We start from the raw sequence: 27,012 nt of genomic DNA, 5'->3' as shown, positions 1-27,012 counted from the left end.
AGATATTGATTACTTGAATGTGCGTGTATGGTAGAAAAAGCACTATATAGGTGTATGGAAAAGCGCTGTATAAATGTGTGTGTGAAGGGGTGACACTGGCTTTCATTGTAAAGCGCTCTGAGTGGTCGAGAGAATATAAAACGCTATATAAGTGCAGTCCATTTACCATTTACCTAGAACGTGCTTTGCTTCTGAGCCCAGCTGAGCTGTGATGTTTCACTCTAAAGAGTGAATGTACAAGCATGAAAAACATGGATATTCAGCTCCCTGTGTACTGAACATGTGCGTTTTTTGATTCCTGCAAGGGCAAGTCTGAATTGTTTTAGATTGTTTGTGAAGATTTGGGCTATTTTTGTCCCATTTAGGAAAGGTTACAGCTACATTCAAATAAACTGGCCCATCCTCTCCTTTGAGTACTGTGATTGAGACGGAGGACAGTGAGTTGAATAGACTGATAACTAACAGCTGACCCACATGTTGTTTAATTTATTACAGCCATGCTGAAAACCTATTCAATCTGCGGCATCAGTCAGCGGGGATGGTTTGCAGCTCTACATATTGTGTTGGGCTGATAAGACAGGTATCTTAAATCAATGTTTCGGCTGGTGCAGCGTTGAACTGCTCGTGCACTGTCAGGCAGGATGTCGTTCTCTTTTAACTTTGGGTGTTTGCTAGAAAAAGCACATTACACAAATCAGCCCATGTATTTATCAGGAACTTGAGTTTCACATGAACCGTTGAGTCTGGTTTGGTTCTGGAGCCTCAGTAAACAGCTCCATCCAGTATAAATAGCAGAGCCTTTGGTCTGTTGCCACTGCGGCTGAGCGCAGCGGCAGGGAGGAACAGCTGTAGTCGCTCTGTCGCCGAGACCGGATCACTCCTCAGCCGTCCTGCCAGTCTTGTCCGTGCCGTCTAACATAAGCAACACTTGAGGACCCAGACTCTGTTTGAGGGCCTGGCTGTAATTTCAACCCACAACCTGCAGCCATTTACTTCCTGCGTGTGTGCGTGTGTGCGTGCGTGCGTGCGTGCGTGCGTGTGTTTACTTGCGCAGATTTTTACTGTATACGGTGAGGTGCAGGTGTGATGTCGTGTGTGTAGTCATTTTACTTTATCTCATTAAAGCTGCACTGATCAATATATTTATATTGACATTTGATGAAATGAGTATATATTATGAAAGGTGTTTCTCATAGTAACAAACCCACAGAGAATAACCACCCAACTCTGCAGGTCCCTCAGCTCTGCAGAGAGTATTAGTGTCTTTCAGTTCATTGTTATGGTTTTACAGCTCAGAACTTTATTGTTTTGGTTCAGTCTCTTACCAACCAGCTGTTTCCAGCTGTTTCCAGTAAAGAAACAACTGAAAAACCCACTGTACATCACCCGCCCAGCACCGAACGGCATGCAGACAAAATTAGCAACTAGCTAAAACAAACGAATGACTTCAGCTTTAATTATGCTATTTTATTTGTAATTGTTTCAAAATGACTTTTTTGTGATGAAATAACTGGATTTTGACTTTACACGTCATTGTACAGTATATTCTCATTAAAAAGCCATAATCAAATATCCTGTATTTGAACATGTAAAATGTATGATATATTCTTTATATATGAACATACAACCCCATACTCACATGTTATATATCTACATATATTGATTTTCCATAAATGAAACATATGTGATATAAAATAAAAATGTGTAAAAGATATATATGAAACCTATTAGACATTGAAACAACTTCATATATTGACTTATACAGTATGTCTAGCCAAGTATATATGCTTATACTGTAGTCATATGTTACATAAATATATATCTGTCCCAAAGCCTGTCAATATATTTTGATATTATAAACAGTGGGGTCCAAAAGTCTGAGCCCACTTTCCCAGAAAAAGAAGATAAGAAATGTTTGAAATGAACGAGAAATCAATAATAAAAACATATATAAGCATATAGAAATGTTATATGTATGTTGTTTGAATTAACTTACATATATAAATTTAATATTTTGATATGTACTATGGGTATTTTATATATGTTATAAACTTATATCTTCATATCCAGAGGATGTGTATATATATAATGATAATAACATATCATCTTACAGGTGACATATATGGCAACATCACTTGTGATATAGGGACATATACAGTATGTCATATATTACATCTCTGTATGAGATGTGTAATATGTCTTGATTATAGCTGCTTTTATATGGATTTCATGAAGGATTACACTGTGGTACTAATCTGCACTGAAACATAAACGTGTATAGAACTAAACTGGCAAATACTACAAGTGCAGTACAGTCTGAAATCTGTACCGAAAAAACATTTAATAATTCACTGTTTTACTTTTTCATACTGTGTGAGCCAGATACATTTTGAAGTGTAGGAATTGAGATTTTCAGTGTAGAATTTTTAAATATAAATAAAGCAGGTAATAATAACTTTTAGCAGCTCTCCACATCTCAGACAGCTGACTGATCAAACCTGTAAAATAGCAGCATGTTCCTGTGAGACAACACTTTGTCACATGAAAGTAAATGAGTGGAATCTGAAACACGCACATTAATAGGTAGAACTGACTGCAGTCTGAGTCAATTTCCTGTGTTAATGTGAAATGTAGACTGGTTTAAAGGCAGCCTCCAGGTGTCTGATGGGTCACTTGGCCCTGATCCCAGAACAGTTTATAAAGGAAGGATTAGGCTGTGTTAATTGGATAGATGGTCCAAAAAGATTAGGTGCACTGAGCAGCATTTCCTCACCCCTTCAGCCTCAGTAAATAATGAAGCCCTTGACTGTAAAAACAAGACCTAGGTACAGTGTGTTAATGTGCTGACAGAGCTGTGGGTCCAGGAGGAGCCAGTGTGGTGGAGATGTTTGACCTGAGCACAGTCAGGTCAAACAGGAAGATGAGTCTTTTAAAACTTTAAATGAAAAAACATCCTCTGACTGACGGATGTTGGTGTGATGAGAGCAGGATAAAGGGTTCACCTGTGTTTCCTGGGTAACATTTCATAAATCGTCAGCAGTGGAGGATTTTGTGTAAATGTACTTAAATCCGAACTGAAAGTCAGTTTACATTCTTAAAAAACAAACATGCTTATCTGATGGTTTCTATTTCCATGTGTGTCTTGCTGCAGGTCCTTCAAGCCAGACTTTGTCCTGATTCGCCAGCACGCCTACAGCATGATCCCCGGCGAGGACTTCAGGAACCTTGTGATTGGCCTGCATTTTGGCGGCGTCCCGAGCATCAACTCTCTCTTCTCCATCTACAACTTCTGCAGCAAACCTTGGGTGGTAAGCGATTTTTAACAGCTCTCTTTGCTCCACTTTAACCCACACGAAAGTGATGTGAGTCCCTCCCTCGGCGACTGCCTCCGGCTGATTTATTTGGGCTATTAAAGGGAGCTATAACACCTGTCTCTGGAGCCGGCGGAGCAGGCGGCCTCCACCACCACCACCACACATTATTACTCACGCTGTTGTGAGAAGAGAAAACAAGACACAAGACTGCAGTGAAGAGGTGTGAATGCTTGGCTCTGCAGGGGGTCAGAATGGTAGTCTTGTCTCCTACTGTGTGACGCTACATCCACACTAATATGTTTTAGTTTTAAAACACACCACTTTTGCTACGTTTACTCCCGGCGTCCACACTACTCAGAGTTTTCCTGCCTGTAAAACAGAGACTTTCACAAACTCTGCTGGACCCATTTTAGTTTGAAAACTCATGGAGACCTTTGGAAACGATGGCGTAGACACCTACAGTTACTCCCTGATTGGGTCTCATCAACCTCGACTACCAGTGGTGAATGCAACATGGATAATGAATTAGCATTACTGATGTTGTTGAAATTTCTGCAACTTACCAACTGCAGAGTAGACAGTCTGCTTCCTGTTCACACCGGCACAAGCATGCCCAGTGTATGTGAATGATCATGTAGCATGCGTTTTCAGGTGTTTTAGTATGGACGGAGTTTATTTCTGATAAGGAGCTAAAACACCCATCTGGTCAGAGATCGTTTCTGTCTTGAAATGCTGCTTGAATATGAAAACGTGTTAATGTGGACGTAGCCGAACGTGGACGAAATTTGAAGTATATTCTCCAAGAGACTAACAGATACATTTCCACCATGTGGTCAAAAAAATGCTCTTTTCTTTTCACTGGCTCTGTTAGTTATTTTTCAAAGCACACAATAAGTTTTCGTATGGTCAAATGTTCTTTTCCTGATGCCATCAGATTTTCTATTTATTCTGATCATAATGGCAGAGACTTGAAAGTTGCTAGAGATAGGTAATCATTCACTATATAATTACTGGTGCTTAATAACAATATAATAAATAATTGATACTGCGGAAACGGAGAAGGAGCCAACTTTGGATTTTAATGACATTATCTAGAACATTAACTACATGTTTCTTTTTATGTAATAATTTCTGCTTTGCAAATGTAAAATACAGTTAAACTGTGTTTGCTTGATGAGTATCGCCAGTTCATTTCTCTCTTATACAGTTACAGTTATTTATATGTTGTTTTGTGACTCTTGCCTTGCCAGCAGCCAGCCAGTCTTGTATTTTTGGATCTATGTAGTTATTAGTTTAGTATTTGTGATATAAAACATCAACAGTAAATGTCAGGATATGTTGTCAGTGCCATTTTGCACAGACATTGCACATTACATATGACCATTATAAAAGAGGTAGACACATTTCTGCACCCAGAATACAGTGCAGCTACAGCACAGGCTAATTTCCTGTTATGTTGACCCACAGCTGGTTCAAAACCACTGACCACAGCAGGTAAGGCCAGAAACAGGAAGAAAGGAAAGTTACAACACCTCAATATTAAATAACATCTAAAATTTATTGCTCCTGAGGATCTGAAAATAGATTTTTCCGAGTCAGAGTTGGTCTAACTGCACTGGGTCACATTTTATAAGCATCTGAGTGGGTCAGAAAAATAAGCCCATGCCATCCCAGTCCAGATGTTGACTTGCAGTGTGTCTCTGGTTGTAAATGTGCTGTGAACACAGGTGTATTCTGGGTAACCTCTCCTGTCCTCTGCTGCTGAATGACGTCTGACTGTCTTGTTTATTTCTGCCTGCAGTTTTCTCAGATGATTAAGCTCTACCACTCCCTCGGTGCTGAGAAATTCCCCCTGAATGAACAAACCTTCTATCCCAACCACACACAGATGGTGAGTGCCTCACAGATATTATTCTTCATTTAAACAGTGTGGGAACAAAATAACACACCCTCCTCTACACACACAAAAAAATCAGCACAGAATTACTGAAGCCCATTTTTCATTAAATCTTTATTATAAAAATATAAAACACAGAAATTAAGTCAAACATTTCTTTAACCCCTACAGGGAAATAAACCCCCCACCCACCCACCCTCACTTCAGGAATCAGTGTTTACACACAAACTGTACACAGCTTCCGTGATTGGAGTTTTTTTTAAGGATCAATCTTGACCAAGTGTTTCTGTGTTAAGGAGACAGTATATTTACACAAACATGAACCACAGAAATAGTGACACAGAAACGCCACAGTGGGATAAACAGCCTGAATAAGGAGCTGAATTCTGTAATGATGTTTTTTCCCTCAAAGATCAACGTTTTCCTTTTCTTTAGACCTTTTTATAAAAATGATGATCAATCATCACTGTTATGTTTTATCCTCTCATGAACATTCAAACCAAAGATAAGGGGTTAATTTGATTCATTACGAAAAAGAGGCAGACAGGCTGGAAGTTAAATATTAAGATTCATTGAGGGACATTTTGTCAAAGTTCAGTGGCTGACTCACAAAATCAAAGATCAGATCATGTAATTTAATCAGATCATTTGACAGTCATTTATATTAACTTACCTTTAACTTAGACCAGTATAGGATTTTCATTTAGTATCAGATACAAGTCAATCGCTGTCTTCCTCCTCTGATATGATCTGACTTTCACAAGAAAGAGTGAATTGGACTTTTTTGTGAATTTTGAATGTGAATGAATTTATTTAACTCTTAAATGAATAGTTAGACATTTTGGGAAACGCTCGTATTCACTTTCTTGCCAAGAGTTAGATGAAGAGATTGATACGACCCTCGTATGTGTTAGATACGGAGCTAAAGCCAGCAGCCGGCTAGCTTAGTTTAGCATAGACTGGAAACTAGGGGCAACAGGTAGCTTTGCTCTGTTCAAGGGGTAAATATCTGCCCTCCAGCACCTTTTAAGCTCACTAATGAATACATTCAGAAAAAACATGCAAAAATGTGTAAAAACAACTAGAAAAACAACAAGAAGTCAGTGCGCTAGCTTAGAAATAGTCCAGCACATAACCTCCTCTAGCATCTTAATTTGTCATTTTTACACTTTGGTATTTGTACAAATTAAATAAAAGAGACATAATGTGATAATTAGTGAGCTTTAGAGGTGCTAGTATGCAGATATTATTACCACTGAACAGAACTAGGCCACTGGTTTCCTGTGTATATTACCTTAGCTGTTAGCTAAGCTAACTGGCTGTAGCAGGAAAGCAAATAAGAATATTTCCCTAAATGTCAAACTACACTTTTGAAAACAACCAACATGGTCAAAGCCATGTGTTTGTTTACTAAATAGTTGCGTTAGCAATGCAGTGTTATTTTATGTGAGTGATGAAGGGGCTGTTACTCCTTCTGAGGCAAATCTGTGTCTGTTAATGGAATGGACTGAAGGTACGGCACAGGGAAAACATAAGGAACCCCCTCCCAGGTGGGTGCAGGTGAAGAAGAATGAATTTAGTGACAATATTGTTACTTTTCATATAATGTCCATTTCAAATAGTTAAATACAAAAAGACTGAATATACACTTACAAAATAAATCATTTTCTGAAACCTCTGCTTATACTGTACTTTCATTGGATTGGTGAAGAGTACCAGTCAGGGGAAATATAATCCAGCAAAAAAAAAGTACCATAATATATAACTTGCAGATGCTGGTCCTTCATTCTGGACAATTGCACAGGCTGCAATGGTTGTCACAATGTAGTTTTGGCCTGTCATTATATATATTTTTTGCAGATATACCACATGGTTAATGCGTAACCCATTTAACATATAAATAAATGTATTACAGAGGTTTCAGCTGAGTTGATAGTTCATTTCTGTAGCTTACATATATATACAGCAAACGATAAAATATCACCATCTCTGAAGGAAATTAGCTCTTCCCTGTGTTGTCACTGTAACAGACAGATGCTGATATACATCAGTGTTCAACAGAAAGAGTCCTGTTTGTGATGTAACTGCAAAATACGTTACACCACAAACACTCAGGAAAGCAGACACTACCATCCGTAAAGACACGTTACAGTAAAAACTGAACATAATCGATATACTTCACTGTGAAACAATACCATTTTCAAAATTATTTTTAAGCCAAAATAGGAGGTATAATTTTCAGGGATCATACCTTGCACATTGGCCCTTAATCTGTATTCTCAATGATATTCTCTATTGCAGTTGTGCAGAACTGCAAGAGTCTTATGCTGTATCTCAGGTGCAGTTAAGGAACGACAATATAACAGCTTTATATCTCAGATTTACATAGTGTTGATTGCTGGTTTTACTTTTTCTTACTGATTGAAATTCATCTGATACCTAATGACTTTTAGTTTTAAGGGACAACAGGAAAAAGATATGGGCTAGCAGTGGGCAGTTTCTGTCTGTGTCACCTTTTTAACACCATTCAACCCTAAAGAGACAGTGCGCTGCAAGGATGATGTTTGATTGTAATGTTGGAAAAACTTCAAAGAGTTCAAGTGGGTGATCTGTACAACAAAAAAAAGGTATTGTTTTCTGTCAGAAGTGCTACGAAACAGGCACTGTAATGGATTTGTTCTTTTCTCTTTTTTGCCCCTCTAAGGGGGGGCAGTCTCCCAGGCCAGTGAGCTTTAAGAGTCCTGAAATACTCTGGAGGTGATCAGGGAAGGGACGGAGTCAGGGAGGCGGCAGTGGGTTTCAGGCGAGGTGCATGCAGGCTCAGGGGTCGGTGGCATTGATGGTGGTTTTGTCACGGGTGGTCATGCCCCGGTACCAGCTGCAATAGCCCTCTTTCTGCTGGATGCAGGAGTAGTGCCGGGACTGGTAGCCGGAATTGCCGAAGTGCGACAGCATGTCCGTCCATAGGCACTCGTTCTTTGAGGTCACGAAGCAAGGCAGGTAGCGGCAGGCCTTAATCTACAATCAGACAGAGGCAAAACCATGAAGCAGGAAACAAAACTGTGTACAAGCAACAACTAGTGTGTTTTCTTTATCTAAATATTTCTGAATCTACTTTACCTTAGTAAAATACACACACATATTTTGAAATGCAGTACCACCCCTGTTTTCTTGACGTGTTTCTCTAATATGATCATTTGGTGAACTTCAGACCTTCATTCTAGAGCAGGCAATTAGCTTAGCTAGCATAATGATTGGAAACGAGGAAACAGTTAGCCTGGCTGTGACCAGAGTTTACGAAAAAAGAACCACCTTTAGCACCTCCAAAGTAATATTTATGAACAAGTTGTATCTTCTTTGTTTAACATATTAACTAGTGAGCTGGTAGTTGACCTATGGACAGATGTTAGTCTTTTTTCCCCCTGCGTAGTCCTTACGCTAGAGTGAGCTAATGGTCCACTGGCTCTAGCTTCAAATTTAGCATACAGACATGAGACTAGCAAAAAAACAAATAAGTGTATTTCCCAAAGTGAAGGACAATCCTTAAATGTTCCTGAATCACATATTGAGCTTCTGTTCTTGTTGAAGCTAACCGTGAGTAAACAGTGTGTCTACTGTCTAGCAGTTTCTGCAGTCGAATTACCTTAATGAGACATTATCGTAGAAGAAGAATTATAATGTGTCAAAAGAGTTTGGATCATTGAGGGAAGGAAGTGAAATAGTAAATGGTAAACATGCATTTAAAATGTGAAATGTGAAATCTTTTTTGCTTTTCATCTTCTTTTGCTTTCAGTCATTTCCTGCAGCAGATTAATAGCTCAGGTGTAGAAAGGCAGTTATTGAAATAACTAATAAAAAACCAGTAAGTACACACTCTGCTGTGAAATGTTTAATGAACATGAGCCGGCTTCCTGAAGCACTGATCTTTCTTAATGATTCAGTTAGATTTAACTGAGCCTCTTTCGTGCGTCACTAATCCAGGTGCTCACACAAAAAGCAGCTTTACGGATGAATATGCAGCATGAACTGACAGGAAGATCCACTTCACTACTCAGAGAGGTGATGAACGGAAACCATGTGTTTAGTGACAGCAGAGTGGAGTCATCGGCTGCTGAGAGCTGCACTTATCTGGATATGAATGCAACAACAGTTTCAATTAGAAAGTTAGAGGGCACACTTCCCATTTAGGATGTTTTTGTTATTCAGACCTGAGGAGTCCGTCCTCCACGGTTCAGAGATGTTCGACATCACTTCCTAGTTTGAGTGGTTTTAATGATCTGTGGAGAATCATTTTCTAACCCCAGCGGCACACTTCCTGCTTTCCAGTGCAGTAAATCATCATTTGTGGAGGAATGAGGAAGACGGCCGAGTGCGTTTAGTTAAGTGTGATGACGTTTATGCCTGCCTGTGGATACGGACTCTCACACTGACGTCTCAGTTTATTGATGGCCTTCTCTGGATGCCTCTGGGCTGCTGCCATGTGCACACTGAACATAGTTTACAGGCGCTGGCTCGAACTGGGAACAAACAGGTCTCTCTGCTAATCCACTTATACTGATAGGGGCCGATGGTGTAAGCAGATGTCCAAGACACTGCTGTACAGTAGGACTGTACCAGGCGGGTCAGCAGCTGCACAGCGGCAGGCTACATGAACTGGGAATGAAGACTTGAGCCGATTCCAGAGCTGTTACTTAATAACTCTTGTTTTCTCTCCATGTCTGTCTCTGGTGGACATCATGATGGATATTAGTGGAAATTAGGCTCTTAAGATGAGCTCATCATTCAAAGTCAATAATACTGCACAACATTCCGTGCACAACGAACCATGAAGGCTGTTTTTAGTCTCAATTTGTTGGCTTCTAGTGGTTAAACAGTAGCATTAATGAGCCTGTATTAGGTTGACCCTTCACATACAGAGGCACCGAGAATATTAAAGTATTTTCCCTTCTCCTCTTATCAGTAATAAACACTGGAGCAGACTTTATGTAAGCAGCTTCAGGTTTACTTTGAGTACTCTAGCTCCTCCTTCTCTTGATCCCTTTCCTGCCTCCTCCTCCCTCATCTGTCCTGTCCTTGCTGGGCAGAGGTTACTGGTTTCCACTCACCCTGCAGTTGCAGCCCAGCTGGTAGCGATGGTTGATGCCTTTCTTCTGGGCCAATGAGAGTCGGTCCCACTGCTCGTTGAAGTTGCACAGACCGGTGTAGACCTTGTCGTTGTACACTCGACCTGAGGAAGCAAACGAGGGAAGCGGTCGTTTGAGAAGCTGAATGTATGAGCTTCAGAACGTTTGCCTTTGAAAACATTTTTCAAGTATAAAAAGGTCAGGGGATCAACAGAGTGAGTAGGATTCATTCTCTGGGGACCATGAACGTGATTGCCATGAACTTCGTGGCAATCTATCCAGTAGTTGCTGAGATATTTCACTCTGGAACAGAGTGGTGGATAATAGCATGAGAACCTGCACCAAACAACGAGACCATGATTGCACTCATGCTATTTCATTATTTGTCTAATTTCATGATCCTCTATATGTAACATAGGATAATATAAACACACACTTGTTTATTTATGGTAAGACAATCTCGTCAGTAAGCTCATATTATACCAACACCCCTATTTCTGAATATCTAAAAGGTCAGCAGACGTCTATTTTTAGCGCTGAACGGTTTGCGGCTTACAGTCTCCTGAGACAGGTGCACCACGACGGCCCGAGAGCGCTCAGGAACATCATGATTTGTCACCATGTGTCTCCTTTACTGTGTTGTCACCACGCAGGAATTTGACAGCTCACAAATATGTGTTTCTTCGATGTGCTCACCAACCCTCCCTTTCAGCCCACATCCCCGCACTGGGATTACTGGAGTCACTTGCAGGCTTATTACATGGTGTTGAGTGTGTGACATGCTCCTAAAATACTAATCATGGCTGCAGCACTCAGAGCTTGATCAAAGGAGACTCGAGGAGCTCATTTCACAGGCCCCGGTGTTTTTAAATTGCTCCTAATGCAGTCCTGATCATATGCAGGACTTATTATAGACGCCCTGAGAGCAGCGAAAGACGTGGGTGATGTCACTGGCACCCGGGCTGCGTAAACATAGCCGTGGCTGCTTGGCAACGCCGGCTCGTACGCTTGGGCTGTGGGGTGTAGTTGCAGTATTTACAGGTCGGGACTTAGCGACAGCACCGCAGGGTCCAAAGTAAACTGCACCTCTGTTGGAAATAGCAACTCATAAAATGCTTCTGCTGGAAAACGCCAGTCGCTTCCTGCTGGCTGTTAATTACAAGCTGTGAGGGAGAAAAAAACTGCTTTCTGCTGTTTGTGGCTGGAGAAGCTGAGGGGAATGAGTGCAAGTTTTTTTTTTTTTTTTTTTTTTTAAAGGCCCCTCCTTTTCCTAACATAGCCGTGGCTGCTTGGCAACGCCGGCTCGTACGCTTGGGCTGTGGGGTGTAGTTGCAGTATTTACAGGTCGGGACTTAGCGACAGCACCGCAGGGTCCAAAGTAAACTGCACCTCTGTTGGAAATAGCAACTCATAAAATGCTTCTGCTGGAAAACGCCAGTCGCTTCCTGCTGGCTGTTAATTACAAGCTGTGAGGGAGAAAAAAACTGCTTTCTGCTGTTTGGGGCTGGGGAAGCTGAGGGAAATGAGGGCAAGTTTTTTTTTTTTTTTTTTATTTAAAGGCCCCTGCTTTGCCTCTTTGCACAGTGGCAAATGGTAGGTTATAAATAGTGGGAAAGTTTGTGTCACAGGACAAGTGAAGAACTCCTTGGGGAGGAGGGGAGCAGGGGGAGAGAAGGTTACACCTACAACAATACGTAATGCAAGACTCGGAGAAGCGTTCAGCATCTCTCTGACTAAAATTATTTTTTTATCTTGGAGATAAAAGTTACATTTGCAGTTGGCTTTTCAAAATAAGATGTGGTGGATCCACAAAGGGGAACAGTTATTTAGTATTAAGCTGGAGCAGCAGAGGCCGATATATTCTGACTTTTAGTCCGGAATGGGTCAAGCTCCAAAAACAAGGGATCCCACCCTTCCCATTAAGCAGTTAAACCCTCCCTGCAGGGTAAATGTCCACATCTTTCAAACTCCAAGGGATTTATGTAAATGAACTCTGATGAAAAACAAAGACCGTCAGCTTACCTGTGATCAGGTATTGGTACTTGTTGATGTCAAACTTGACGCCGCACGAACTCTCAGAGGCGCTTGTGTAAATGTGCTGCACGTGCTGGACTTTGTCGAATCCTTTGTACATCTGTAAGACATGAGAACCAAAAATGGAGTTAGGACCTGAAAGAAATAAACGTGCCCCCCACCCTCACCCTGGCACTGCACCCTTAACTCAACCTCACACATAAATAATGAGAAATGAAAACAGTGCGCTGACTTTATCAGATGACATTCCTGAAGGAATGCCTCGAGGGAGAAAGGGTATTAGACTCTGCCCTTAACTAAATCATAGATAACATGATTACGTTGTGTAATGTGCTTCGACTTTGATGCTGTTTGGGCAAGGTCATTGCTAGACCATGGACTTCAGCTCCTTCTTGTCAGCTCAGGTATGCAAAGCCAGAAGTCTTTTCAATTTGCCCTGAGAACTGTTGTTTTTTTCAGTGTAATTTATTTGTCTGGGAACAACAGGAAATCCCTGTTTAGACGCGTCGCTCCCAGAAAAGCAGAACAAACTGTTACTTAAGCCGAAAACTGTGGAGGTTTGGGAAAGCCAAAGGCATTTGTCTCATAGGATTTGTTGAAATTTGGAGGGAATTGTATTCTTTGTCAGCCCCCACAAGGAAAACCACTGTTTCCAGTATAAACCATCAGACTGCAAATCAAACAAATAACCCAAGAGGTACAAAGGTCACATCTAACTCCTGAGGATAATCCTTACAGTGATGATTGGTGTGCTTCACGAACAAGAGGCCACTTAATGCCTTTATTTCAAATTGGGATTGTATTGATGCGGTGCATGACTGTGTTGAAGTGTTTACACTCGGAGCACAGAGTTTGTTTGAGCTGTAATGCCTGTAAGCCTGCTAATCCTCCGGCCTGGCTCCTGTCTGAGCAGCGGGCCCATGTCAGCATCTGTCAGAAATATGCAGCGTTATGTAAGAATATAGAGGAAGTGAAGAATGGGCTCTCAGGCTGAGTATACCGAACTGCTTTTCACCTATCGCGCGGTGGCTGAGGGGATGGATAGACAGCAGCTAAAGGGTTTCTGCAACATCTGAGATGTGAGATTTTATTTGCCCGCACTTTCAGATAGGAGACCGCAGAGTAAAAATAAGTTGGTTTCTAATTTAATGTTAATGTCAGAATCATGGGTTATGACGTAGCAACTCTACCTGAACATGTTCAATCACTTTTCAGAAATAAAATCAAATACAAGCAATTATAAAAACCAAACCAAAATAAAGTTAGCCAAGGTAACTAACAAGCTAACAAATCCAATTGACAAGCATGTTCATTCCTCCAATAACAGCAGCGTTTCTTCATTGCTTCCTGTCAAGTGATGATCACTTGGATTAGTGTGATTAATCAAAAACGAACAACATCCCATGTTTTTCATGTGCACAGAGCATGAAAAACATGGCATCCCAAAATGGCAGTGGGAGCTTTAAGCACAAAAAGTTAAAACTTGTTAAGTTCCATCTAATACAAACCCACTGCCTTCTCTTAATCCCTCTACTGTATTAGAGCCAAAAGAATAGCTCTACATTTTGTAGGCTACACTTGTTTGATTGATACCACTCTCATGTCTGTGTGTGACGTGTGGAGCTAGAGCCAGGGGGGCAAGTATCTTAGTTTAGTATAAAGACCTGCAGAGGGGGAGACAGCTCACCTGGCTCTGTCAGGTTAAAAAAATTCATCCATAGCACCTCTAAATTACTTATTTTTTGAATTACTTAAGTTATTTATTGTTTGTATACCCTCACTAGCTCTTGCTTCATAAGTAGCTAACAGACATGAGTGTTATTGGTATCCATCTTCTTCTCTAACTCTCGGTAAGCAAGGGAGTAAATATGTTTCCTTACATGTCGTACATTTCATTTAAAGCTGAAATAGATTCAGTGTCTTGCGTGAGGATTGGCGCTCTCACCTTCATTTGCTTGACTGTGTAGCGCATCGTTCCAAAAGGCCCATCCCTCAGGAGCTTCTTCCCCACCACTTTAGCTCGGATCACTGTGAAGAGAGGAGACAGACGGGTCAACCGCAGAACAAACTGTCACATACCTTTAACACATATCCCTGAGCTTTCCTCTCCAAACCAACAAATAACACGCTGCCTAGGCCAGTAGTAAGCATTAGCAAACCCCCCTGATAAATACCATTTCAGCACCAGGTTGGCACCACAGTTAATCCGTTTATCTGATTTTCTGCATTGCTGCTGTTTGCCAAGGAGGGTCAATGGGGAAAAAAAACACTAAAGGCCCTTTTGAGTTTGATACACAAATGTGAGGAAAAGAATAAGAGGCCTCATCTGTACCATTGAAAATCAAGATTGTTGTGGACGGCTGCTCATATCTGCTCCAAGATGAAACAATCGCAGGAAACTTCACGTTCAGTTTTTATAGCTTGGTTTGGATTTTGTAGGTTTAATATTCACATCAGAGTTGGAAAAACGTGACTCTAGTCAGTTTTCTGCTCATTGAAAAAACACCAGAATGAAGTTGTTCGAAGGAAAAAGGTGCAGTGTGTCTCCTCTGTTTTAACAGGCGTCCCTCTATATTAGGATCGGGGCTTAAAAAAGATCTTATCTGCGTGCAGGGCCCTCATGTAAACGCTGGTGAGGTGAAAATGCTCGGTGGTGACTTTGATTTGTTTGCTTTCACTCATGGTGGAGTAAGGGGGCTTATTGTGGAAAGCCAGCAGCGGGGAGAAACGAGTGATAATTTGAGTCAGTGAATAGAGTCTAACCAGACCTGCGGGCCCTGCATAAGCAGTCAATCTTCTGTGAAGTTCACCTGCTGCCCACAGCCAACCAGCCACAGACACAACTAACACTGGCTGTGTTTGTTATCTTCTCCTGGTGGAATTTCCTTCCCACATTCTTTGGGGGCTAACATTCCCCCAGAAAGGAAAAAAAAAATGAGAAGCCTTTCATTCTTTTCACCTGGAGAGAGAGTGTGGCATCTTCTGTTTGGTCTGTATTTGTCTAGCTGTCCTGTACAGGCAAATGGAAATGGGCATAAAGATAAAACTCAAACAGGAAGCAGTTACAGCATGACCACCCAAAAGGGGTGACCACAACTTTATTTTGGACATGAAGACCCTGAAATTCTAAATATAATCCCCAAATTCTTATTTTTAACCAGGGTGGAGAAATTAAAGAGATGTGGCCATCCGGCAGCTTACTGAGAGAATACAGTGCTCACTATTTGTCAGGAATAGAAGTGCAAAGTGCTAGCAGCTCCCTCAGGCTGTACTTAGGTATAGTGGTACTTTGTGCTAAATGCTAACATGCTCACAATGACAATGCTAACATGCCCATTGTTTAGCTGGTAATGTTTACCATGATCACCATCTTAGTTAAGCATGTTAGCAAACAAATGTTAGCTAATTAGCACTGAACATAAAGTGCAGCTATATTAGACAAATTGAAATTTAGACCTGATGGCAGTGCTAGATGAAAGGTCAGGAGATCACCAGTCATTGGGGTTTAACCTCTGGGGACCATGGATATTTGTAATATTTTCAGTGGTAATCTATGGAGTAGTAGTTAAGATATTTCAGTTTGAACCAAAGCAATGGCCTGACTGGACAACATCCATGCCTAGAGCTTCACCATTAGCATGGCTAAAATCCCTGTCGTATGTATTAATAACTCATGTTTCACTGGTGTTCTTGTTCTATCTGTAGTAATCTGTCCAATCCAATAACTGTGAGTCCACATTAGCTTTTCACTGGAAAAAAAAAGCTTAGGCACTGAAAGGGAGAGGAACGTCAAAACTACCATGTAGTTTAGGATTAGGCAACGTGGGTTTTATATTAATATATTCAAATTTAAACTACAGTTTTTCAGTAATGTTCCCATGGTAAATGCTGCTTTTGAGCCTCAATCCTCCATTTGAAATGCAGCACTAGAGAACTTCAAAATGGAAAAAGCTTTCAAACTGCACATGAAGTAACACAGTCCTTTTGGTATTAATGTCCTGTACTGCCTCCCTGCCTGCCCTCCCCTTTCTGACCTTTCACAATAACTTGCTGCAGAATATTCGATCCATTAATCTGTCATCTCTGTTAATATAAGCCCAAGAGCACTATTACCTGATAGACCTTTGCTAAATGTACCCAAATGCTGTTTGACAGATTTTTGCCGATGCAGTTACAGAGGAACTGGGGCAAATTTACAAAGGAATGTGTGGACATAGCAAGATACTTTAAATGCTCTGCTAAATACACTTCTGCCCTTATTTGAAAGTGTCACCCCAAAACATAGTTTCCTACTCTGCCCTGACCTCAAAACCAGCCCTCAGGAGAAACAAATATTCATGTTTGAAGGGCCACAGGTCAGCTGATTTAACTGAAGTACATCCAGATAGGACCCCTCTTGTTGGACGGCAGCCACTAATTGGCCAGTGATGGTGCCATCACCCAGAGGAATGTGTGAAGGGCCTCAGCTGTTCCGGAGACAGAGGATTTGTGTCATTCCCCCACAGTGACCCCTTGGCCTCCTCTTCATTCAGCAGTTATATTTACATACAACCACATGGCTGCCTGCTCACGTCAAAAAGTCACATTACAAGTGTTTATTTAACCCAGTTTAATAATGTGATCTCAGATCACCTTGGTACAACTAACTATGGACACACAACTATGGACTCTTGTTTCTTCAGTTTATTCTACCTTCTAAACTCCTCTGTACGTAGAACGTGTACTTAAACTACCTGTACAAGTACATGTGTGTGTGTCCACTTCTCATATGGATTTATGTTCACCAATTTCTGCTTTAAGCTTTCACACCACAGGATTTTCTACAGAGATTATAATTCAAACACATTTTTGCAGGGTCTTGTTACATAAATTTACATATTAATACAGAAAAAAATTCATCAGTTTGACACTGCTGGAACTGTTTGGTACTTCACAATACCATTTGTATGGTGACATACAACTTTTGTATATTTATCATACTGATTAATAACCTAATTTACACAACTATAATAGTTAGTGTTGATCCATAAGAAGATATATTTGTGGTTTTAAGAACCAAAAACCATCTCAGTGTAGTTTTACATTTCCTCTCTCAGGCTTCTCTCTGGAGCTCTAGTAACAATAGATCTGTGAGCCAATCAGAAGAGAAGCTCTGTTGGATGGTGGGTCCAGGTGGGTGGGGCTTGGGGCATAGCTGAGGGCAGCGACTGTATAGTTGTGACATCACTAAGTTACAGAAGTTTTGATGGCTCGTTTTAAGGCTCAGTTTCTGAATACAGGCTGTGTGCATTTCTCTGTGGACTGAGCGCTTTGATACTTTCATAGTGTTAATATAGAACCTAGACCTGCTTTATAATCAAACAACACATGGACATCTACCTTTAAACATTATGGGACCTTTAATATGGCAGGGCCAATTCAGATACTATATATTGTAAAATTGAACTGAAATTTGGAAACTCCTCACAAAGTCAGGAAAGCCTATGACCATTGGTACAAGACCTTATATTTCCCTCTTTTCAACAAGCTCATATAGCAACAGCTATCAACCAGTACCATAGCTCTCAGCCATCTATCTCTTTAGAGCATTCAGTGTTTGGGAAGATCATAAGTTCAGAAAGTGTAAGTTTGCAAACTAGGCTAACTAACCTCTACCTGCACAATGGAACCTAGGTAGCCTAGCTAACAGTACTTCTGTTCCTATTAGTTTTTTTTTTTTTTACATCATTGTTGCTTAGTTTGCTTTTAACCAAATAAGAACAAAAGTTAAAAGAAACAGCAAGGATAGTCTGTATATACATATAGACTTTAAGCCTTTTACAATCTGGCTAAATGTTAACAGTGAAGGTAATATATGCGTCATGTGGCCCGGTCAATAACCCAGAAGTTAATACAGTTGTCTGTCAGCTACTTTATACTGTAATGTAAGAGTCCCTCTTCCTTTGCTAAACATGAGGAATTACAGGCTGGTGCTGTGACGCACAAGGATTCATCTTCTGCAGAGGATCTGACATATATTTTCAAGAGTGGGAGGCTTTTCGTAATAAGAGAGGTAACCAGGGTCTAACAAAAGAGAAGAAGTGAATCCATTTTTCCCTCAGTATATCTCGCCTAAAGCAGGGGATTACACAAGCATGAATGCAAATGCTAAATCTTAAGGTGAGCATGTAATTTAGTCAAACATTTATTTCAGCCTACGTACAATGTGGCAAACTGCAGGCATGACAAGAATAAGGTGACTCATTTTTGTGTGTGTGTGTCTGTGTGTGTGTGTGTGTGTGTGTGTGTGTGTGTGTGTGTGTGTGTGTGTGTGTGTGTGTGTCTGTGTTTGTGAGGGAGAGGAAGAAAGCGAGGCACAAGGCGAGTGACGGTGATTTTAGTATGCAGAAAGTGGTCCAAGTTTGAGGAGGCGAGTGGGAGGAAGAGGAATTCTCAGGACGACACACTACCACGCTCAAAAATAAACACTGAAACTGAATCCCTGCTGTAGAGCTTTGTGTCAGATGGAAAATGCCGGAGCTCAAAGTCCATAACGTCCACTTACTGTTGGTGAAATGCAAAGGCAGCTAATGAAGCATGAAGCCAGTTCTCATCACTATATCTGATATTGTGGTGGTCTGATTGTGGCACAACAGGGAGCGTTTTGAGTCAAATACAACAGTGTTCATATCACTGATTGATTTACATTGACCATAAGATTTTAACAAAACAGATTTAAAATGACCAAGTGACAAACAATGAATATGTTGCAGTGTAGAAGTACACCAACTAGAGACAAATTAATAAGGTTAGCAAACTGACTCAGTAATATCAGTCACACAAATATGTAGCTAAAGGTTGCTAATGTGAGCTAGAAGTAGCCACCATAAGCTACTGGTCATTCCAGACCAAGTAAGGCCGTAGATAGAGTTCAGTCACCATTTCTGATGTGGTGATTGAAAAAACTGATAAGACTTCTTTTTCAGTTTTCAACAAGACGACAAATTTTCTTTCCACTCGATGTTTCTGTTGGACTGAGGCATGGGAACCTTTAACCAACTACTCATTTAAGTTCAAGTGTCATGCTAGCTGACCTCAAAAACGCCACTTGTCAAAGCCAAAATTGGTGCCTTTAGTAGGCTTTGACCAAAGTATTTACAATAAATTGCTTCACAGGAAACCTTGTGTTCTAATTAGTGAGTGTACATGAATGCACAACCAACACCTGAGGCTCTGTGGGTTAGCCCAGCGTTATCTGTGCTTCCTTTGTGCCTCCTTTTCATTTCTTTCTCTTTATATCTTTGTCTTCCTCACTCACTCTGCTGTGTCTCATGCTCACTACCTGCGTAAATATCATTGGTAACGAACGAAATCACCGTCTGTGGTAGGATTTCTGCTCGGATTATTCAAATGTACCGCTCTCTATTAATGCTATTGTAAACAGCTGACTAGAGTTTTTGACAATTACAGGCCACCATAGATAAAAGATATATTCTCTTACTTTTGTTGTACAGTCATAGACTACTCAAAAACACAATTAAAAGCTGAAGGCGATTAAATCATTGGTTTGTAGTTTATTAGTCATTGTATTTTCATGAGTGTGTGCTGGGCAGTTGTCCATCGCCCCTGTGCTGGCCTCCTGTTTAAAACAGTGAATCCCGTAGCGGCTGTGTGGTCATCAGAGAGGGGAGGGATGGGTTGGAGATCTGATCCGCCTGGCTCAGGGGACAAACATCCAGAGCTTGAACAGAATCCAGACCCTTTGACATCTCATCATATTTTAACTCACTTTTAGGAAAACTAAAGATATCTGATCCAAGCTTACATAATGCATCTGGTAACAGGAGTCCTGGCTTTGCTCAGGTTGTCATCAGTCACCTGCTGACCTGCACATGAGCAGCGAGAGAGCGGCTGACAGAGGGAGTACTGATTGGACTACATAACTCATTAATAGGAGGAGGCGGATGTATTGGTACCAGGAGAGCACCGCCACAGAGCTGAAGGCCATGCATTGCTCTAAACCTGCTGTGCTGCGCTCGTTTGACAAAGCTCCTCTATGCGCAACAAAACACCCACGGCAGGACAGGACCCGTTTCTCTCAATGGCCTGATCCTCAATCCCAAACCAAGCAGAAACATATCAAACTAATCCTCAGCAACTGACCTGGTTCACGGTGCAAGTAGTAAAGGTTTGCTCCTGTCACCCCGAGCGCTTGGGAACAAGCGTCGTTCTGGGGCGATATTAAATCTCAAGCTCAAAGTTTACTGCAGGGCCTCTAATCTTGCCTTCGAAGAGCTTTGGAAAAACAAGCGCTGCTCATTTCCCCTTGTGAATGAGCTGCTTTAACCCAGATGCCTAATAGCAGCCTGCACGAGAAAGCAGTGCCTGGTGCTCAGGTATGTGTCAGGGAAAACTGATAGGATAGGTCTAACTTGATCAGAACAGAGTTTACTGTGGAGGAGTTCACACAGAAATGACAGTTAATCAACATGTACTCAAATGGTAACCAAGAACATGACTCAAATCCATCCCAGATCTCTTAGCGTTAACTAGAAACTACAGCTGTCTGTTCTCAAAGCACTTTCACACTTAAATATTCAAATTTAAATGTCTTAAATAAAGAGAGACAGACTCCAGTCCATTTTCCAACCCCTTGAACCTCATTGTGATTCATCCAGTGTAATGCCTGCGGGTGATTATGGGTCAGGGCCAAGAAAACACGGGCTAAACACTTTGAACTCGACAACGGGTTTTAAATGGGAAGATTCAGGCCTGTCGCCTTTGATGTCGACGGTGAGAATTAAAGGGTTTCTCCCTCGCCGCTTTAGCTTTTCAACCCCATCCTTTTTTGTTTTCCACATCCTCATGCTCTATCTGGGCTCAGCGACACACGCAGAAGTGCAGCTTTAAGGTAGAAAAAGACCTTAAATTAAAGAATGAATGAGATTTTTAACACATTTGTGACACCTGAGGTTTAACATGTGAAGGATAGCATCAGCCTGACGACGCGGGGAAGTGTAACCGCTAAGGCTGGATCATATCAAACTGTTTGGGCTTCCTATGTAAAATCCGGACTTTGTTAAAGCCAGTTTTTAAAAAGTACAGAATTCATGATTATCCTAACTTAATGTGCAATAAGACTAAATCTGACTCAGGTTAAAGACTGTTGCTGGCGGTGACCTTTGTGCATCCAGCTGCTGCTGTAGAAGTGTTTCTGAGGTATAAGAGGGGCCGCAAGCATTCAAAGCACACTTCGAGCTAAGCCGAGACCTTGGAAATGGGATTTATGGGGCTCACAACTGATCACTGCGCCCATTGAAGTCAGTCCCAGATTTTACACTGTGGGTGCCAACGCCATGAGCTATCTGAAGATCTGAAGGACTATGAAATGCATCGCATGAGTGTTTGTGCAAGCGGCATTTTCACCCAGTCCAACCGGGTCACTTGGCTGAAGACGCACTCGCAGGACTAGTGATCAGGGGTTACTGAGAGACACAGAGAGGCCGCTTTGGGTCCTTAAAGTCAGAATATCTGGGTCCTGCTTTAGGGGCTTCCTCCGTCCTGTGAAGGTCTAAACCTGCACCTACTCCTCTCTGAAGCTCTGCAAAGGATTCCCAAAAGTAAAAGAAGTAACTTACACCTTCAAAGATGTGCTCATTGTGTCCTTGAAACTGGACACTGCTAATTAAATGACATGTTAAAGGCTTGTTGTGTCCGTTATGTTAAGTATTTCCTGTGACGAAGTGATAGTTGACAACTGTAAATCAAACTGGAGACCAGTTTGATAGGTTTTATGTCATGGAAGGATGATGGGACAAGACTGCTGAGATATATTCAAGCTACATTATTGTTTATTAAGGGTTTACATTTGTGCTTTCATACGATATGAGGACATAATTAAAGGAACAGTTTAAGATTTTGGGAAATACACTTATTCACTTTCTTGCCGAGAATTTTTTTCCCCCATTTCCCGTCTTTATGCTAAGCTAAGCTGACTGACTGTAGTTTCATATTTACCGCAGAGATGAGATTGGTCTCAGTTTTCCATCTGAGGAATTAAATTTGAACAAAAACTACAAAAAAATATTTCTAGTTGTGGTTTTGTATTTAACATAAAGTCTTAAGGCATTTATCACTATCAGCCTCTAGTGGTGAAGAGTAGTTAATACAACATGATTAAAAGTGACTGATCTGTGTGTGGTGGTGGGGCGGGGGGGGGGGGGGTGTCGCTGCAGAAACTAGGACTTCCCTTGTATCACATTAGTTGACACTGGATGACAGGGCGAACACATGGGCTACACACATGCCTGCTGCAGTGTGTGTGTGTGTGCGTGCGTGCGTGCGTGCGTGCGTGCGTGCGTGCGTGCGTGCGTGTGTGTGTTCAGTGTAGACTGAGAGATTATTGTTCGATTATGTGTTCTGGCTTTAGAGAGCCGCATGATGGTTTCACATTTTTGGGTCAAATGTTACTGAAGCAAAATATCAGCTGCACTGAAAAACACTCGTATCTGCTGCCTTTGCAAATGAGAGCGTGTGTGTGTGTGTGTGTTCCTCTGCTGTTACCCCACACAAAGTTCCCTCTCTCTGCCCTCCTGTCCACACTTCAACCCAAAACCCCCTGAAACCTAAGAACCCCCCCCCCTGCTCACAGATCACATAATCTTCAGGTTTTTTCCAGTGTTATCTAAATACACAGGTCAGGTTGAGCTTCACGTTCCAGCCTGATCCAGATCCCCAGCTCATATTATTCTAGGGAGTCAGACAAAAAACATAAGCAGGCAGTAAAACAAGCTAAGTGAAGACTGGGCATATCAGAGTTACAGCCAGGTGGCTGTCTGACAGAGAAAAACTAGACAGAAAAGACAGAGAAATACACAGAATTTCAAACATCTACGCTGAGAGTGGATCATATTATCAACTGGTGTCAATTCACACGACTTGCTCATTCATGGAGTTTTAGGAAGTTGAAAGTGTTGTGCCATATTAAAAGGCATCACAGGCAAAAGCTCAACGTTGTACCATGCCGAGTTATTAATCCACAGAGAGAGAACCTGATGATCAGAGGGTAAAGAGGTTGTGGAGGTGACTAAAGGTGACATGCTTCACTGACCAGTGAGACCTCACCTTGCTCTACAGCCACAACTCTGCACTACACTGAGTGTTTCCCACATTTAAACAGACTCACTATGACGTGAATCAAATTAATATGCAGGTGATTCTCAAACCGCTTCAACAGTTTGAGTCATTTGAAGATAAAAATCAAAGAAATGTCAATTTAACCAACATCAGTGTTGACCTTCTCTGACCAAACACTGAGTTTGTTATCTTACAAGATATTTATGTTACATAGAGAAAAGAACACCTGACTCTTAGTATTTGTGCTCTGGAGATAACCATAGTAAATTATAACTGTATTCTGACATTTACACATGTAAACAGAAGATCTGAACCGGTATTTATTATGTTTCAAACTGGCTCAACTCATAGAGAGATTTGGCTATAACCTGAGTACTGATCTCGTGTCAGTCCTCCCTGACGGACGGGCAACACTGTTATCCCAACACCTGGGTCCAGAGGTTAAAGATGAACACAGGCAGTAAACGTCACTCACCGATCTCGGAGTTGCAGAAAGCGTCTTGCGGGTGCGACAGAGCGCACGAGCAGCCCTCCGTCAGCTGTCGAACGTGCAGGCTGCTGAAGACAAACAGCAGGCTGATGAGGTGCTGGTACACTGACTGCATGTCTCCAAACTTCCCCACTCCTATCTGCTGCTGCTGGAATAAACTGTATGGAGTCCTGCTGGGTCCGGCTGCTGTAGTAGCAGTAGTAGTGGCAGTAGTAGTAGTACTGGTGGTGGTGGTGGTGGTGGTGGTGGTGGTCGTGTCTGTGTATAATGTCCAAGTCTCTGCTCTCCTTCTTGTCGCTGTTGCCTCTCGCCTCGCTTCAGCGTCTCCCCTGGTCCCGGGCAGACGCACAGCCGTACATATAGCGCGCCGGAGCCACGTTCACGCCCCTCTCCGTTTCTGCAGCGCGCGCACGGGGTGGCCAATCAGCGGCCGGCGATGCCCCTCAGTAATAACAGACATGACTTACTGGAACTTTACCCTGCTTCGTCTTCATTTCCTGAAAAAAAGAAAAACTCTGTATTTCCAAGGTCTGCAGACACATTAAAGCGTTTGATTTCCCTACACAGAAGAAAAGTGACAGCAACAGAAAGACTGAATAATGTTTATGAGACTGGTTTGACAGAGCAAACTTAAAGAATGTACAGAATTATATATTTTTTAAAGCTTTAGCTAGCAAATATTTCCACAATAGATTGATCTGCTAATTATTTTCCTGAATAATCCATTAATTATTTGGTCTATAAAATGCTGGAAAATAGTGACAAATACCCAACACACTTCCCTAAAGCCTAATATCACATCTTCAGATCGTCTGTTCTGTCTGAGCAACAATCCAAAACACAAATGCTACCTTTCACATAAAACAAAACAAAAATAAAATAAAAAAAAGGTAAAACCTCATGAAGTGACTTAAAGAATTAATTGATTCATTCAAAGTTGCAGATGAAATGAAATTTCTGTCAATCAGCTAGTTGGTTAATTGACTAATGATGTCAGCTGTAATACATTTTAAACCCTGGAAACACATTTTCCTTCTAACTACAAGCAACATAATTCAAAAGATTGGCTGATTTATTCTTTTAATTTGTTAAAGAAATTTTCTCCTTTCTCACTTCCCTCCCAGGAGTCTCGCTTAGTCATCCTTTCCACCCCCTGACGCCCCCTTAATTAGTAATACTTACCAAATTCCTTCAGTCTGCTGCAACAATGAAGGAGGTGAAGGCAAATGAAGGCTTAGGTTTTCTATTAGACATTTGTTGTTATATGTGTAAGCAGATTTGATGTTTAAGACATGTTGGTGCTACCTGTGGCTGCTCACAGGATGTGGCAGCACTTACTGCTTCATTTAGCCTGATTTCATTATGAAATGGCTTCACTCATGTCACTTGCAGGGCACTGTCAGTCACTTTAGCCAATTAAAGTCTCTCTTCCATCCTTCCTGACTGTGTCCATGGACCTGAGTGGAGCTGCGTTATCGCTGCAGAGGCTTATCTGCACAGACTGACGGAGCTATGTTAAGACTTTGCTTCTACTGACAGTTATATAACTGAGCCAGAAATAATCAGGTTGGGGAACTCTGACCCTGAATGTGCCTTCATTAACAGTTATCTCAGTTCAAAGAGCCTGTATGGTTTATTTTATATGTAGCACGGCACTGATAAGCTTATACTTCCAATTTCTGTTTTAAAAGTGAGTTCAATTTCATAATAACAGATGGAAAAGGTGACTGCTTTTATCATAAATTTGGTATTAAGTTTTAATTTATTGGCCACTTCAATCAAATTATTTTGTCTTTGTTTTACAAATAGAAAGATTAACTTGAGCTAATGCAGTCGTACACCAAAACAGGATGTAATGTTTAGACTAAAATAATAGTTTCCATTCACCTTTCACCCATGACTCAGACCCACATCAAGAATTCATCATTGTGTTTTTGTCCTTTCACTATCACTTAGAAAATAAGCTAGTTTGTTCAGCGGTGCATTCAGGTGTAATACAATCACACATTTCAGTCCAAAAGATTAGAACGACAGGACATGAATCATCATCATCAGCATCATGTTTTATCAGAGGTAAGGTCTAATCTGCAGGTCCAGACTGGGTTGGATGGTTGTAACATCTCCAGCAAACAGAAGGGGAAACACATCAGCTGGACAAGTGTAGTTAAACATTGATAATGCCCAGTCACATGTTATTTCAGCCACCAACCTAAAGTCTGCATCAGCAGGTTTGTGACATTCCTTAGACAGTGGATTGAGGTGTGCAGGACAGAGCTGATGAAAATAGGAAGATTCAGAGACACAGGGAGGCTGGTGAACGGAGTGATTCACTTGGGCAATATTACATATGATTCGCTCATACATTAAGCGCTAAGACAGCCCTGCATTCCTAACATATATCCCAAAGATAACAACTTCAGTCAGGCCAAGAGAAGGAAATTAACCTAATAAGGGAATATATTGATGCATAGGCTGCTTTAAAGGATACGCCTGGTGATGTTCTGTATTTTTCTTGTCAACAAATCCCATGAAAAGACCAAAAACCAACAGTGAATTGATCCAAATTAACAAGTATTATCTGTGTAGCTAAAGTCTGATGTATCTTATTCCTCTGTGCTGTAGACCTCCACTGTAACACATAAATACGCCACACCACATGTTCCTTCATTACAATAAACATTGGCACTGTGTAGGTTTGAGTGGCTCACTAATCAGAAGGTCGGTGGTTCGATCCCCAGCTTCTCCAGTCCACCTCTCAAACTGTCATTGGGCAAAATACTGAGCCCCTAATTGCCTCTGATGGCAGGGCTCAGCAGTGCGGGACTGTGTGTGTGTATGGGTGTGATGTAGGTGTGAGTGAATGGGTAAATGCTAACATTTAGCATTGTCTCTGTAAGCATGTTAGCGTGTTGACGTTAGCATTGGTGCTTAAGTACAACCGCATAAAGCTGCTACCATGGCTGTACACTCTTGTTGGACACAATATCACTTCAGTTATTTCTGACAGAGTGTTGATCCATTAGGTGTTTAATTCATTTT

At 41.3% G+C, this 27,012-nt stretch overlaps 2 protein-coding genes across 2 annotated transcripts in view; one reads left to right on the top strand and one right to left on the bottom strand.

The window, feature by feature from the left end:
* The window catches only part of syn3 (synapsin III), a 106,879-nt gene that overhangs the window by 45,770 nt on the left and 34,097 nt on the right, over nt 1-27,012 (top strand). The window contains exons 6-7 of the mRNA XM_022749796.1: nt 3,152-3,308; nt 5,116-5,205. Of these exons, the coding sequence (XP_022605517.1) occupies nt 3,152-3,308; nt 5,116-5,205 (247 nt within the window). The remainder of the gene's footprint in view (nt 1-3,151; nt 3,309-5,115; nt 5,206-27,012) is intronic.
* LOC111225047 (metalloproteinase inhibitor 3-like) lies at nt 6,376-24,292 on the bottom strand. Its single transcript, XM_022749795.1, has 5 exons — nt 23,959-24,292; nt 14,314-14,396; nt 12,357-12,468; nt 10,317-10,438; nt 6,376-8,229 (listed from the first exon to the last, which is right to left on the bottom strand). The coding sequence occupies exons 1-5, from the start codon at nt 24,086-24,088 to the stop codon at nt 8,032-8,034; spliced, it is 645 nt and encodes a 214-aa protein (XP_022605516.1). The 5' UTR covers nt 24,089-24,292; the 3' UTR covers nt 6,376-8,031.

Source organism: Seriola dumerili, unplaced genomic scaffold (assembly GCF_002260705.1).
Source record: "Seriola dumerili isolate Sdu_G_001 unplaced genomic scaffold, Sdu_1.0 BDQW01000138.1, whole genome shotgun sequence".
Taxonomy (NCBI): Eukaryota; Metazoa; Chordata; class Actinopteri; order Carangiformes; family Carangidae; genus Seriola; species Seriola dumerili.
This window is presented reverse-complemented; position numbering and strand designations above follow the sequence as displayed.